The sequence below is a fragment of the Aotus nancymaae genome, unplaced genomic scaffold (assembly GCF_030222135.1).
Source record: "Aotus nancymaae isolate 86718 unplaced genomic scaffold, 86718_ANA_hifiasm-v0.15.2.pri h1tg000010l, whole genome shotgun sequence".
Lineage (NCBI taxonomy): Eukaryota > Metazoa > Chordata > Mammalia > Primates > Aotidae > Aotus > Aotus nancymaae.
This window is the reverse complement of record NW_026988421.1, coordinates 60,221,179-60,235,507: the sequence shown is the minus strand read 5'-3', so window position 1 is coordinate 60,235,507 and position 14,329 is coordinate 60,221,179. Positions and strand designations below refer to the sequence as shown.

General features: G+C 41.0%; 1 protein-coding gene and 1 pseudogene across 2 annotated transcripts in view; one reads left to right on the top strand and one right to left on the bottom strand.

Moving 5' to 3' along the window:
- DNA2 (DNA replication helicase/nuclease 2) overlaps positions 1 to 13,993 on the top strand; it is a 56,672-nt gene extending 42,679 nt beyond the window's left edge. The window contains exons 15-21 of one of the 2 annotated variants that reach the window (XM_064374195.1): positions 3,917 to 4,110; positions 4,203 to 4,292; positions 4,376 to 4,580; positions 6,972 to 7,061; positions 8,005 to 8,187; positions 11,522 to 11,670; positions 12,644 to 13,993. In XM_064374195.1, coding sequence (XP_064230265.1) covers positions 3,917 to 4,110; positions 4,203 to 4,292; positions 4,376 to 4,580; positions 6,972 to 7,061; positions 8,005 to 8,187; positions 11,522 to 11,670; positions 12,644 to 12,710 — 978 coding nt within the window. In that variant the 3' untranslated portion in view covers positions 12,711 to 13,993. The remainder of the gene's footprint in view (positions 1 to 3,916; positions 4,111 to 4,202; positions 4,293 to 4,375; positions 4,581 to 6,971; positions 7,062 to 8,004; positions 8,188 to 11,521; positions 11,671 to 12,643) is intronic. The other variant, XM_064374196.1, reaches the window with a different exon arrangement.
- LOC135273969 (large ribosomal subunit protein eL42-like) lies at positions 8,771 to 9,122 on the bottom strand (annotated as a pseudogene).
- Positions 13,994 to 14,329: the final 336 nt, after the last annotated feature.

The window sequence follows — 14,329 nt, the reverse complement described above, 5'->3', positions numbered from 1 at the left end:
TTGTGTTTAACCATTCACCCTCTGAAAATCTGGATTGTTTCCAGTTTTTGGATATTATGAATAAAGCTGCTGTAAGCACTCATGTTACAGGTTTTTGTGTAACATAAGTTTTCATTTATCTGGGATAAATCCCCAGTAATACAATTTCTGGATCAATTGGTAGTTGCATATTCTTTTTTTTTAATCTGCTAAACTGTTTTTCTAAGCAGGAACATTTTACATTCCCACCACATGAGTGATCTCAGCATTTGGTGGTGATACTGTGTTTAAATTTAGCCATTTTGTTAGGTGTTTGAAGATTTTAATTTGCATTTACCCAGTAGTTAATGGTGTTTTCTGTATGTGTTCATGAGTGTGTATGTGCGTGTACATGGGTATATGTGTGTGTTTGGGACAGGGTCTTGCTCTGTTTCCTAGGCTGGAGTGCACTGGTGAGACCACGGCTCACTGCAGCCCTGACCTCCTGGGCTCAAGTGATCTTCCTCAGCCTCCCGAGTAGCTGGAACTATAGGCATGTACCACCATGCCTGCCTAATATTTAACATTTTTCTTTATATTGTCCAGGCTGGTCTTGAACTCCTGGCCTCAAGTGATCCTCCTACCTCTGTCTGCCTCCCAAAGTCTTGAGATTACAGGTGTGAGTCACTGCATCCAGTCATAATGAGGTGTTTGTTTTGTTTTTGAGACGGAGTTTTGCAGTTATTGCACAGGCTGGAGTGCAGTGGCTTGAACTTGGCTCACTGCAACCTCTGTCTCCTAGATTCAAGTGATTCTCTTGCTTCAGCCTCCCACGTAGCTGGGATTACAGACATGCACCACCACGTCCAGCTAATTTTACATTTTTTTCAGTAGAGACGGGGATTCACCACGTTGGTCAGGCTGGTCTAGAATTCTTGACCTCAGGTGATCTACCCCTCAGACTCCCAAAGTGCTAGGATTACAGACTTGAGCTACCACGCTCGGCTCATAATGGCGTTTTCATGTGCTTGTCATCTGTATATCTTCTTCATGTCTTTTGCTTATTTTGGATTATATGCTTTGTAGTGTTGAGTTTTGAGAATTTTTTAAATGTATATTCTAATACTAGCCCTTTAATGGATATATGGTTTGCAGGTATTTTCTCCCACTCTATCACTTGCTTTTTATCCTCCTCACAGGGTCTTATGCAGAGCAAAAGGTGTTTGTCTTTCTTTTTTTTTTTTTAAGACGGACTCTCATTGTGTCGCCCAGACTGGAGTACAGTGGTGTGATCTCCACTCACTGCAACCTCTGCCTCCCAGGTTCAAGTGATTCTCCTGCCTCAGCCTCCCATGTAGCTGAGACTATAGGCACAAGCTACCATGCCCAGCTAATTTGTGTATTTTTAGTAGATATGGGGTTTCACTGTATTGGCCAGGCTGGTCTCAAACTCCTGACCTCAGGTGATCTGCCCGCCTCAGCCTCCCAAATTGCTGGGATTACAGGCGTGAGCCACTGCACCCAGCTGCAAAAGGTTTTTTTGAGGAAGTCCATTATATAAACTTTTTTCTTTTGTAGATTATACTTGTGGTCTCAAGTCTAAGAACTGTGAACTGTGCCTAGCCCCAGATGCTGATGGTTTTCTCTCTTTTTTTTTTTGTTTTTTGTTTTTTAAAGATGAGGTTTCACCATGATGGCCAGGCTGGTTTTGAACTCCTGACCTCAGGTGATCCACCCACCTCAGCCTCCCAAAGTGCTAGGATTACAGGCGTGAGCTACTACGCCCCGTGGTTTTCTCTTTTTGAGACAGCATGTTCCTCTGTCACTTAGGCTGGAGTGCAGTGGTGTGATCTTCGTTCACTGTAACATCTACCTCCCAGGTTCAAGTGATTCTCTTTTTTTTTTTTTTTTTTCTTTTTTGAGACAGAGTCTCGCTCTATCGCCCAGGCTGCAGTGCAATGGCGTGATCTTGGCTCACTGCAACCTCCACCTCCTGGGTTGAAGCAATTCTCCTGCCTCAGCCTCCCAAGTTGCTGGGATTACAGGCACCTACAACCATGCCTGGCTAATTTTTGTATTTTTAGTAGAGACAGGGTTTCACCATATTGGCCAGGCTGATCTCGAACTCCTGACCTCATGATCCACTTGCCTCAGCTTCCCAAGTAGCTGGGACTACTGGTGTGCACAACCATGCCTGGTTAATTTTTTGTATTTTTAGTAGAAATGGGATTTCACTGTGTTGGCCAGGCTGGTCTCAAACTCCTGACCTCAAGTGATTCGCCCTCCTTGGCCTCTCGAGCCACCATGCCCAGTCTGGTATTTCGTTTTCTGGTGTTTTGTTTTTTTTTTTGAGACAGGTCTCACTTTGTCATCGAGGCTGGAGTGCAGAGGCATGATCATGGCTCACTGCAGCCTTGACCTCCAGGTCTCAAGTGATCCTCCTGCCTCAGCACCCCTAAGTAGGTGGGACTACGGGTGTATGCCACCATGCTTAGCTTATTTTTGTATTTTTTGTAGAGACAGGTTTTCTCTATGTTTCTCAGGCTGGTCTCGAACTCCTGAGCCCCAGCAATCTGCCCACCTTGGCCTCCCAAAGTGTTGGGATTACAGGCATGAGCCATTGCACCCAGCCCAGTTATCCAATTTTTTCTATTTCTTCGCTGAGACTTTGCTTTTTGTCCATTTGATTCAAGTGTGTTCATAATCACTCATTAATATGTTGTTACCATGGCTGCTTTAAAATCTTGATCGGATAGTTCTAACATCTCTGTCATTCTGGTGTTGGCATTTATAGATTGTCATCTTTTTTCATTGAGTTTGAGATTTTCCTGCTTCTTATAATGATTGATTTTTGATTGAAACATTATTTTATTATTATTGAAAACTTCTGTTTTAGCTGGCTTCCTTTCACATTGCCTTGGTAGGGGAAGAGGGTGTACCACCTCATTACTGCAAGGTGGGAGTCGAAGCGCGGGTTCCTCACTCAGCCTTCTTTGACCAAGGTGGGAGGCTCCTCATTACCACTGGGTGTGCTGGATGAGGGTGAAAGTCTAGGCTCCCGATATGGTCTCCATTAACATTAGGGTTTGGTACCAGTTATCAGTCATCAGGGATGAAAGACCTTACCCCCTACCTGGCTTTCTCTGACACCAGCCTGATGGGGCATGATGCACCTTGTTACAGCCTTGAGAAGGGCGGGGATCTGCCCTCCTCAGTGTTTGCTGCTGTCTGTGGTAGTGGGGCTGTACTTTTTTTTTTTTTCCTATTCTTTGGGGCTGTACTTTTTTTTCTGCGATATTTGGCTATAGTGGTTATTGTGTAAAAGTTTTCTGTCTGCTAGGCTTTCCCTTTCCTGTTCCTTCAGCTAGAGAGAGGGGACTTGGGTTGAAGCTGTTTTTAGTCAGCACCCATTGGTGTTCCTGGGTTGTGGCTCCCTCAGTTCCAAATCTGGAATCTATGAGGCAATACGAAGGCGCAGGGAATCAACTAGTGTGTTGTTTCTTTGGTCCTGAGCTCTCTAGCTGGTCTGACTTCTGTCCACCTTTCAGAGTCTTCTTTTGTTTGTTTTATGTATATAATGCATAGGGATTTTAGTTGTTGTTTGTGGAAAGAATAAGGAAAAGTACTCCTTCTTCCCAGAAGCAATGTCCTGGTTGACATTAAACAAAACAAAACAAACTTACTAACTTATTGCCTCTTGAATGTTTCAGATTTCCATTGGGAAATATTAAAATGTGAGCATTGTTCATAGTGTCTGGAAAATTTACTTGATTATTTTTAATGTATAGAAAAAAATAAAATTTGCATGCTATAAATATTTCAGAATGAAATCATATCAAAGGATTCCTGATGCCATAGAACAAAAACCTTTTTCTGATGTTTTCATTTCAAAAATGAGAGAAACAACACTACATTTCTTTTACATATTAAATAACTGATTTGTTTTCCTTGTTTTTAGCTTATAGTTGCAACAACGTGTATGGGAATAAACCATCCAATATTTTCCCGTAAAATTTTTGATTTTTGTATTGTGGATGAAGCCTCTCAAATTAGCCAACCAATTTGTCTGGGCCCCCTTTTTTTTTCACGGAGATTTGTGTTAGTGGGCGACCATCAGCAACTTCCTCCCCTGGTGCTAAATCATGAAGCAAGGTAGGCAGACATTTAAGTGTTAATTTTAAACCGGATTCTTTTTAAGGGACAGATTTAGTACACTGGTAAACCTGAATCTGATTTGTTGACAGAGCTCTTGGCATGAGTGAAAGCTTATTCAAGAGGCTGGAGCAGAATAAGAATGCTGTTGTACAGCTAACCGTGCAGTACAGAATGAACAGGTATTTGTAACAGTTAGCCAGGAGTGGTTTTCATGTTTGTTTCCATCTACCAAAACTAAAATTATCTGTTGTAATTCCCTTAGTAAAATTATGTCCTTAAGTAATAAGCTGACCTATGAGGGCAAGCTGGAGTGTGGATCCGACAAAGTGGCCAATGCAGTGATAAATCTACCTCACTTTAAAGATGTGAAGCTGGAACTGGAATTTTATGCTGACTATTCTGGTAATCCTTGGCTGATGGGAGTATTTGAACCCAGCAATCCTGTTTGTTTTCTTAATACAGACAAGGTAATAAAAATTTTCTCTTCTGTTTCTCTCATTTTTTGTATTAAATTTAAGTTTCTCAGTTTGCATTAGCATATGCCCTGTTTAGAGCTTACCAGTTAAAAGGCAAAACTAATGTACTTCTCATACTTGAACCCAAAATAGCCTTTTCTTTCTTTATGTATTTTTTTTTTTGAGACAGAGTCTCACTGTGTCACCCAGGCTGGAGTGCAGTGGCATGATCTTGGCTCACTGCAACTTCCTCCTCCCAGATTCAAGCGAGTCTCCTGCATCAGCCTCCCAAGTAGCTGGGATTACAGGTGCCCACCACCACACCTGGCTAATTTTGTATTTTTAGTAGAGATGGGTTTCACCATGTTGGCCAGGCTGGTCTCGAACTCCTGGCTTTGAGTGATATGCCCTTTTCGGCTTCCCCAAGTGTTGGGATTACAGGCATGAGCCACTGCGCCTGGCCTTTCTCAAGGACTTTAAATGGCTGGATGCTTATTTTTGAGAACTAAGAATTAAGTTTTGACTCTATATTTCTACAGTTTGCTTTATGTAGTGTTTCTTAGCATTGAGTTGGAAGCCTTTACTTAAGTTCAAATAAAAATATAGTGACCTTCTGGACGTGGTGACTCATGCCTATAATCCTATCACTTTGGGACGCTGAGACAGAAGGATCACTTGAAGCCAGGAGTTGAAGGCCAGCCTGGGCAACCTAGTGAGACCTTGTTTGGAAAAAAAAAAAAAAAAAAAAACCTTTAAAAAATTATCTGGGTGTGGCTGGGTGTGGCGGCTCACCCCTGTAATCCCAGCACTTTGGGAGACCATGGTGGGCAGATCATTTGAGTTTAGGAGTTGAAGACCAGCCTGACCAACATGGTGAAACTCCATCTCTACTAAAAATACAAAATAGAGCCGGGCGCGGTGGCTCACGCCTGTAATCCCACCACTTTGGGAGGCTGAGGCGGGTGGATCACGAGGTCAAAAGATCGAGACCATCCTGGTCAACATGGTGAAACCCCATCTCTACTAAAAATACAAAAAATTAGCTGGGCACTGTGGCGTGTGCCTGTAGTCCCAGCTACTCAGGAGGCTGAGGCAGGAGAATTGCCTGAACCCAGGAGGCGGAGGTTGCGGTGAGCCGAGATTGCACCATTGCACTCCAGCCTGGGTAACAAGAGCGAAACTCCATCTCAAAAAAAAAAAAAAAAAACAAAATAATTAGCCGGGTATGGTGGTGTTTACCTGTAGCCTCCGCTACTCAGGAGGCTGAGGCAGGAGAATCTCTTGAACCCAGGAGGTGGAGGTTGCAGTGAGCCAAGATCATGCCACTGCACTCCAGCCTGAGTGACCGAGCAAGACTCTGTCTCAAAAAAAAAAAAAAAAATTACCTGGGCGTGGCAGTGTGTACCTGCAGTCCTAGCTACTTAGGAGACTGAGCAGGAGGATTGCTTAATTCCAGTTGTCAAAGCTGCTGTGAGCTGTGATTACACCACTGCAGTCCAGCTTGGATAACAGCAAGACCCTGTCTCAAGAAAATAAAATAAGAATATAGCAACCAATTATGTGAGTGTATTATTCTAAAATCATTGTCTCCTGTTATTAAGATGGATGAAGCTAGCTCTACTCACGTCTGTGATGGAATTTTCATCTCATAGATACTGCCCTTAGCAACTTGGGTTGAAGAATTTTATTTTATCTTAATACCTAGAGGCAGGCAGACTTTGGAAAACGATTCACATAAACTGATTTCACAAATGACTGCTTTTATAAACCAGGATTCTAGCTTATTAATTGGAAGTTTCATTTATTTATTTCACCACTGATTGCTCAGATTCTTTATTTTTGCTACTTGGGTTTTCTCTTTTTTACCATCAGAATTCCAAGTAAATTGCATTAAAAATAATCAAGCTTGCTTAGGGATGATGTAGGAGGAAAGTAGTCTTTGAAGAGATGTATCAGGTATGGCAGCAGTTTTATCTGCTCCATTATTTGTATAAAAGGGGACAAGAAAACGGAAAGAGCACAGATAATGAGACCCAGATCTAAGTTTAAATACTAGTGCCACAGTTTATTGTGAGGCCTTAGGCAAGTTACTTATTCTTTTCTACCTTTGATTCCTGTAAAATGGGGGATGACAAAGTAAAGTATATAAAGCTTAGTGTGTGATCAGCTTTTGTAGGTATTTTAGCCTCAATCGTAACATGTTTAAGCTAGGTGGTCTCTGCATGGCTTTCTGAAAGTGACTAATATTAATATCATTCATTTTTGTTGATTCTTTCACCTTCATCTTTAGGCAAAGATATTTTTCATCTCCAAATTGGTAGTACAGTCTTTATGGCCACTTACGTACTTAGAGTACTCTTTCCTTTGTTGCATTATCAGCAAGCTGTATATTTTTCTACTTAGGTTCCAGCACCAGAGCAAGTTGAAAAAGGTGGTGTGAGCAATATAACAGAAGCCAGACTCATAGTTTTCCTAACCTCCATTTTTATTAAGGTAATTTAGATTTTTCAAGGCTAACAAATATTAAAGTGCAGAATAATAGAATATTAGACTGTAAGAAGGTTATAATCTTGGCAGCTCTCCTTTAAGATAAGGGGATTGAAGCCTAGTTGTTTTATTTTAAGAAATGTATCTCAGCTTCCTCTGATGGTAGAAGTGTGTAAAAAAAAAAAACGAAATGTATCTAAGACATGTAATATTTTATAATGACATTTGGAATTTTCATTTAGGATAATAACTTTTTGTAATGTGAGCTAATTCTAATTGAGTCCATACTGTGATGTAGTGATGGGGGATTGGAAACTTTTCTGTGAAAGAAATAGCAAAAGATGAAATGTATTACCGGTCGCGGTGGCTCACGCCTGTAATCCCAGCACTTTGGGAGGCCGAGGCGGGTGGATCACGAGGTCAAGAGATCGAGACCATCCTGGTCAACATGGTGAAACCCCGTCTCTACTAAAAATACAAAAAATTAGCTGGGCACGGTGGCGCGTGCCTGTAATCCCAGCCACTCAGGAGGCTGAGGCAGGAGAATTGCCTGAACCCAGGAGGCGGAGATTGCGGTGAGCCGAGATCGCGCCATTGCACTCCAGCCTGGGTAACAAGAGTGAAACTATGTCTCAAAAAAAAAAAAAAGATGAAATGTATTTATTTGTACTGTTGTGTGTGTATGCGTGAGCACTGTTTTAGTGGTATATAAACCATTACTTTGCCATGAGACTCTAAAACTTAAGGGAGCAATGTCTAAGGAATTATTTCATCATGGGAAATATGGACAGGTTTAGAGCAAATTCAGTAATTGTATTCAGTCTTTGAGATAGGAAAATCTGTTATAAACATCAGTTGAGCACATAATGGAAATATTTAAGTATTAAATTCAGAAAAGTTTAACTTCATCAAGACTTCTTTATTTTAAATTGTGTCTTTTTCTATGTAGGCTGGATGCAATCCCTCTGATATTGGTATTATTGCACCATACAGGCAGCAGTTAAAGATCATCAATGATTTATTGGCACATTCTTCTGTTGGGATGGTCGAGGTTAATACAGTAGACAAATACCAAGGAAGAGACAAAAGTATTGTCCTAGTATCTTTTGTTAGAAGTAATAAAGATGGAACTGTAAGTTAATTATGTTTGCTACTGATTCATTTGGGGCATTTCTCTTTTAAAAATTGTGTGGCTGTGCACGGTGGCTCATGCCTGTTACCCCAGCACTTTGGGAGGCTGAGGCAAGTGGATCTCCTGAGGTCAGGAATTTGAGACCAGCCTGGCCAATGCGGAAAAACCCCGTTTCTACTGAAAATACAAAAAATTAGTCGGATGTGTTGGCAGGCGCCTGTAATCCCAGCTACTTGGGAGGCTGAGGCAGGAGAATTGCTTGAACCTCGGAGACAGAGGTTGCAGTAAGCCAAGATCATGCCATTGCACTCCAGCCTGAGTGGCAGAGTGAGACTCTGTCTCAAAAAAATAGATATATGGTTCAACATTGAGAACACATGGACACAGAGAGGGGAACAGCATACACCATGGCCTGTTGGGGGTGGTGAGGGGAGGGAACTTAGAAGACAGGTCAATAGGGGCAGCAAACCACCATGGCACATGTATACTTATGTAACAGCACTGCACGTTCTGCAGATGTATTCCGTTTTTTATTGAACATAAACTCAAGATTTTATTGTCTTCATAAAAGAAAAGATGACACTTAGAACTGGATCACTTGGCCCTTTCTCTTATCTCCTCCCAGTTCAAAATGCTTGCATCTTTTAATAGCCAGCATTCTCTTAGATCTGCAGTTGGGCTCGACGCACTCAAGCCTTGGCACAATCTTCTTTGTAGTTTTAGCCTTTTTCCAGAAAATCGGCTTAGTTTTGCCCACCATAGCCACTCTGCTTCCTGTCATAACGCTGCTTTCCCTGGGCATACAGAGAATCCTTGCCCATCTTGCACTGTGTCACTTTGTGGGGTTGGTGCTTGCCACTCTTACAGAAAGTTCGGTGGATTTTAGGAACATTCACTGTGTTTGCGTGAGTGCTACCAGCACGGAAAGAAAACATCTTACTTTTTTTTTTTTTTTTTTTTTTTTGAGACGGAGTTTTACTCTTTTTGCCCAGGCTACAGTGCAGTGGTGCCATCTTGGCTCAATGCAACCTCCACCTCCCGGGTTCAGGCCATTCTCCTGCCTCAGCCTCCTGAGTAGCTGGGATCACAGGTGTCTGCCAGCACACCTGGCTAATTTTGTATTTTTAGTAGAGATGGGGTTTTTAGCATGCTGGTCAGGCTGGTCTTGAACTCCTGACCTCAGGTGATCCAACGTCTTGACCTCCCAAAGTGCTGGAGTGCTGGTATTATAGGCATGAGCCACTGTGCCCAGCCACTTTTTTTTTTTTTTTCTTTGATATGGAGTCTTGCTGTCACCCAGACTGGAGTGCAGTGGCGCAATCTCAGCTTGCTGCAACCTCTGCTTCCCGGGTTCAAGCGATTCTCCCGCCTTAGCCTCCTGAGTAGCTGGGACTACAGGCATGTGCTACCATACCGGGCTAATTTTTAAAAATATTTTTAGTAAAGACAGGGTTTCACCATGTTAGCCAGGATGATCTTGATCTCCTGACCTCATTATCTGCCTGTCTTGGCCTCCCAAAGTGCTAGGATTACAGGTGTGAGCCACTGCACCTGGCCACATGTTACCATTTTTAAATGTACAGTTTAATAGTGTTAAGTACATTCACATTGTGGTTCAGTGGATCTCTGGAACTTTTTCATTTTGAAATCTACAACTCTGTATTCATGAGTAACCCACCCACTTCCCTCTTCCCCAGCCCTGTAATCACCATTCTACTTTCTGTCTCTGAATTTGACTAATCTAAGTACCTCATATACATAGAATCGTACAGTATTTATCTTTTAGTGACTAGCTTATTTCAGTTTGCCAGCTAGATTATCCTGTTGTAGCATGTGACAGGATTTCCTTCCTTTTTAAGACTGAACAATATTCCATTGTCTGTATATACCACATTTTTTATTTATCCATTTATCTGTCAGATGGAATGGTTGCTTCCGCCCCTTGGCTGTTGTATTTGAGGCCTCTTAAATATAAAACCTTCCTTGTATACTTTCAAATTTATATATAATTCAGGGTTTTTTTGTTTTTTGTTCTTTTTCAGACAGGATCTGTCATCCAGACTGGTGTGCAATGCACAGTCTTGGCTCACTGTAACATCCACCTTCCTGGCTCAGTGATCCTCCCATCTCAGCCTCCTGGGTAGCTGGGACTACAGGCATGTGCCACCATACCCAGTAAATTTTTGTATGTTTTGTAGAGATGACATTTCACCATGTTACCCAGGCTGGTGGGCAACTGTCGAGCTCAAGCAATCCTCCTGCCTCGGTCTCCTGAAATGTTTTTTTGTTTTTCTTATTTTTACCTCTCCTTAGTTCATTTTTCTCAACTGTATAAATACATCCATATGGTTTGAAAATATACATAATAGGCCAGGCGTGGTGGCTCACGCTTGTAATCCAAGCACTTTGGAGGTCAAGGTGGGCGGATCACCTGAGGTCAGGAGTTCAAGATCAGCCTGACCAACATGGTGAAACCCTGTCTTAAAAAAACAAAAAAAAAAAAAGAGAAAAAAAAGAGAAAATATACATAATAGCCGAGTGCAGTGGCTCACAACTGTAATCCCAGCACTTTGAGAGGCCGACAGCTGGTGGATCACGAGTTCGAGACCAGCTTAGCTAATATGGTAAAATCCCGTCTCTACTAAAAATACAAAAATTAGTCAGGCATGGTGGCGCTCACCTGTAGTCCCAGCTACTCAGGAGGCTTTGGCAGAAGAATCGCTTGAACCCAGGAGGCGGAGGTTTCAGTGAGCCGAGATCATGCCACTGCACTTGAGCCTGAGCAACAGAGTGAGACTCTGTCTCAAAAAATAAGATAAAATAAATAAATAAAAATATATAAATATACATAATAAAAGTTTTCCTTTGTACTCCATCCCTCATCTACTCAGTTCTTACCTCAAATAGTCTCCTTTTATTTATTTATTTTTTTTTTGAGGCAGTTTCCGTCTGTCACCCAGGCTGGAGTGTAGAGGCATGGTTATGGCCCATTGCATCCTTGACTTCCTGGGCTTAAGCAGCCCTGGCTCAGTGATTCTCCATCTCATCCTCCTGAGTAGCTGCAACCACAGGTGCACACTACCATGTCTGGCTAATTTTTATATATTTTGTAGAAATGGGGTCTTGCTGTGTTGCCCGGACTGGTCTTGAACTTCTGGTCTCCAGTGATCCTCCTGCCTTGGCCTCCCAAAGTACTGGGATTACAGGTGTGAGCCACCACACCTGGCCTCATTCTATTCTTATATTTGCAAAGTTGTCTGTTGTATAGGGATGTGTTGCAATATATTTAACCATTCCTTTGAACTTGAATAATTGAAAATTATATTTCTTACAGGTTGGTGAACTCTTGAAAGATTGGCGACGTCTTAATGTTGCTATAACCAGAGCCAAACATAAACTGATTCTCCTGGGGTGCATGCCCTCACTAAACTGCTATCCTCCTTTGGAGAAGCTACTTGATCATTTAAACTCGGAAAAATTAATATCCTTTTTGTTCTGCATATGGTCACATTTGATTGCACTGTTGTATTTATGTACTTGTATAAATGAAAGCTCTCACTATGTTGCCTAAACTGGTCTCGAGCTCGTGGGCTCAAGCGATCCTCCTGCCTAGGCCTCCCAAAGTGCTGGGATTACAGGTGTGAGCCATGGCCCCTGGCCTATAACTTTTTTCAAATCCAGAACAAATGATTAGATTAAAATGGAGTGCTATTTCTTGTTGTATATATGATTTTTAAGATTTTTTTTTTCTCAATATAGGGCCTTGCTTTGTTACTCAGGCTGGAGTACAGTGATATGATCAGAGCTGACTGCAGCCTCGGTCTCCTAGGCTCAAGTGATCTTCCCACTTCAGCCTCCCCAGTAGCTAGGACCACAGGTGCATGCCACCATGCCCAGCTAATTTTTGTATTTTTTTGTAAAGACAGGGTTTCACCATGTTGCCCAAGCTGGTTTTGAACTCCTAGGCTCAAGTGATTCACTCACCTCCTCTCAAAGTGCTGGGATTACAGATGTGAGCCACCGCACCCAGCCTTTTCTTTTTTCCCCAAGATATGGTACCTAACTCCTTCACTCAGTCTGGAGTGCAGTGGCAGGATCATGGCTCACTGCGGCCTTGACCTCCTGGAATCAATCCTCCCACCTTAGCCTTCATAATAGTTGGGACCACAGGCATGTACCACCATGCCTGGCTATTTTGTTTTAAATATTTAGTAGAGAGGAGGTGATCTACTGTACCTGGCCTTAAAATAGATCATTTTTTAAAAATGTGTATAAAGTTCTTAGGCTAAGATAAATAACTCTTACGCTTAAGGGCATAGTTATTCATAGAATGCCATAAAGATCCTTATTTTTTTTGTGGTTCTGTAAACCAAATTACAGAATGTTAAATAATAATGCCATAAATTTTTGCCATTCTGTATTGTGCTAAAGATTTCTTCCTTAATTTGTTTTATATCATTGATCTTCCATCAAGAGAACATGAAAGTCTTTGCCACATATTGGGTGATTTTCAAAGAAAATAAAGCACAATTTTCCTCGCCTTTTCATACTAGAGCAGCGTCTCCTCTAGCTAGTGCCTAAACAGAAAATTCTATCACCATACCAAATTTAACACACTATTTATGTTTTTAAGCACAGGTATACCCAAAACTGTGAAGAGTCTGAATTTATGGGTACTACACATGCATTTTTGCCTGACCTAGAGAGTTTGATAAATTTTTACCAGCTTTGAAGATGGATTAACTTTTGACTCTGAGCTTTAAATTTTTAAGTCAGACATTTCAGGACTAATTTGATTTCGTAGATATCATTGTAAGAACTTTATTTGAAAGACTGGATAAAGGGATTTGATTTTTTTTTTATCATTTAAGCACAGTCTTGTGATGATGAGAATATAGGTGTGATTCTTTTCTGTATTTTGAGGTCCCTAATCCAAAAGACATTTTGCTAGGATTTTTTTCTGGTATCAGATGTATTTTTCACTCTAAACCTAGTCTTTTAAGTTATGACATGAATTTATTACTTCCAGTTAATTTCCTATCCTCCCTTACTATCCCCCTTTTTATTTTCAGTATTCTAGAGGAGATTTTTTTTTTTTTTGAGATGCAGTCTCGCTGTGTCACCAGACTGGAGTGCAGTGGTGCGATCTTGGCTCACTGCAATCTCTGCCTCCCAGGTTCAAGCGATTCTCCTGCCTTAGCCTCCCAAGTAGCTGGGATTACAGGCATACACCACCGTACTCAGCTAATTTTTGTATTTTTAGTAGAAACGGGGTTTCACCATGTTGGCCGGGATGGTCTTGATCTCCTGACCTCAAGTGATTCGCCTGCCTCCCAAAGTGCTGGGATTACAGGCTTGAACCACCGTGTCCGGCCTCTAGAGTAGGCTTTGATATTTAAAAAATAATAATTCTTACATCGTCTTTTGAGAACAAATTTTGTTTTTGGAATTGATAAATTTTAAAAGCATATTCCTATTTTCACTTATGTTCATATGCCCCTATGTTTGGGGGCATCACTCAGTTTTCCCTTCCTGTGTAAAGATGTTTTGTAAAACAAAATTGCCTCAAAGTGATTAATTATATGGTAACAGATTTTAACAAATGTTAAAATCTTTAACAAAGGTTAAAATCTGTTACCACAGATTTTGGGGGTAACATTCTTCTGGAGTTTGGAAATCTTCCATTTCTCTTGAGGGTTTTTTTTTTTAATGAATGTTAAATATGTTAAAATTTTTGTTTCTACCTAGTGTTTTTTTTAAATTAATTCCTTGAAATTTTTATTTAATAAATTTTTAAACTAATGGATCTTACTGTGTCAATTATTATTAACACTGAGTAATAATTAAGCTCAGGGTTATCCAACATGTCTTCTAATGGTGACAAGTGACGGATTGATCATGCTAGAAAGCTGAAACCAAGCAGCATTGATATTATAAAGAGATTTATGAAGGGCTTGATCATGGAGAGGTTATAGATCAGATAGGACAAAAGGAAAAGGTTGCTGTGATGAGACTTAAATATTGGCTAGATACAATGAGAGTATAAATCAGGAAGGAATCTGATAGTAAGTTCAGTTCCTGGGAATGAAATGAATAGGAAAGTCCTTTTATTTCATTACAGGTTCATATGGCCTGAAAAGTA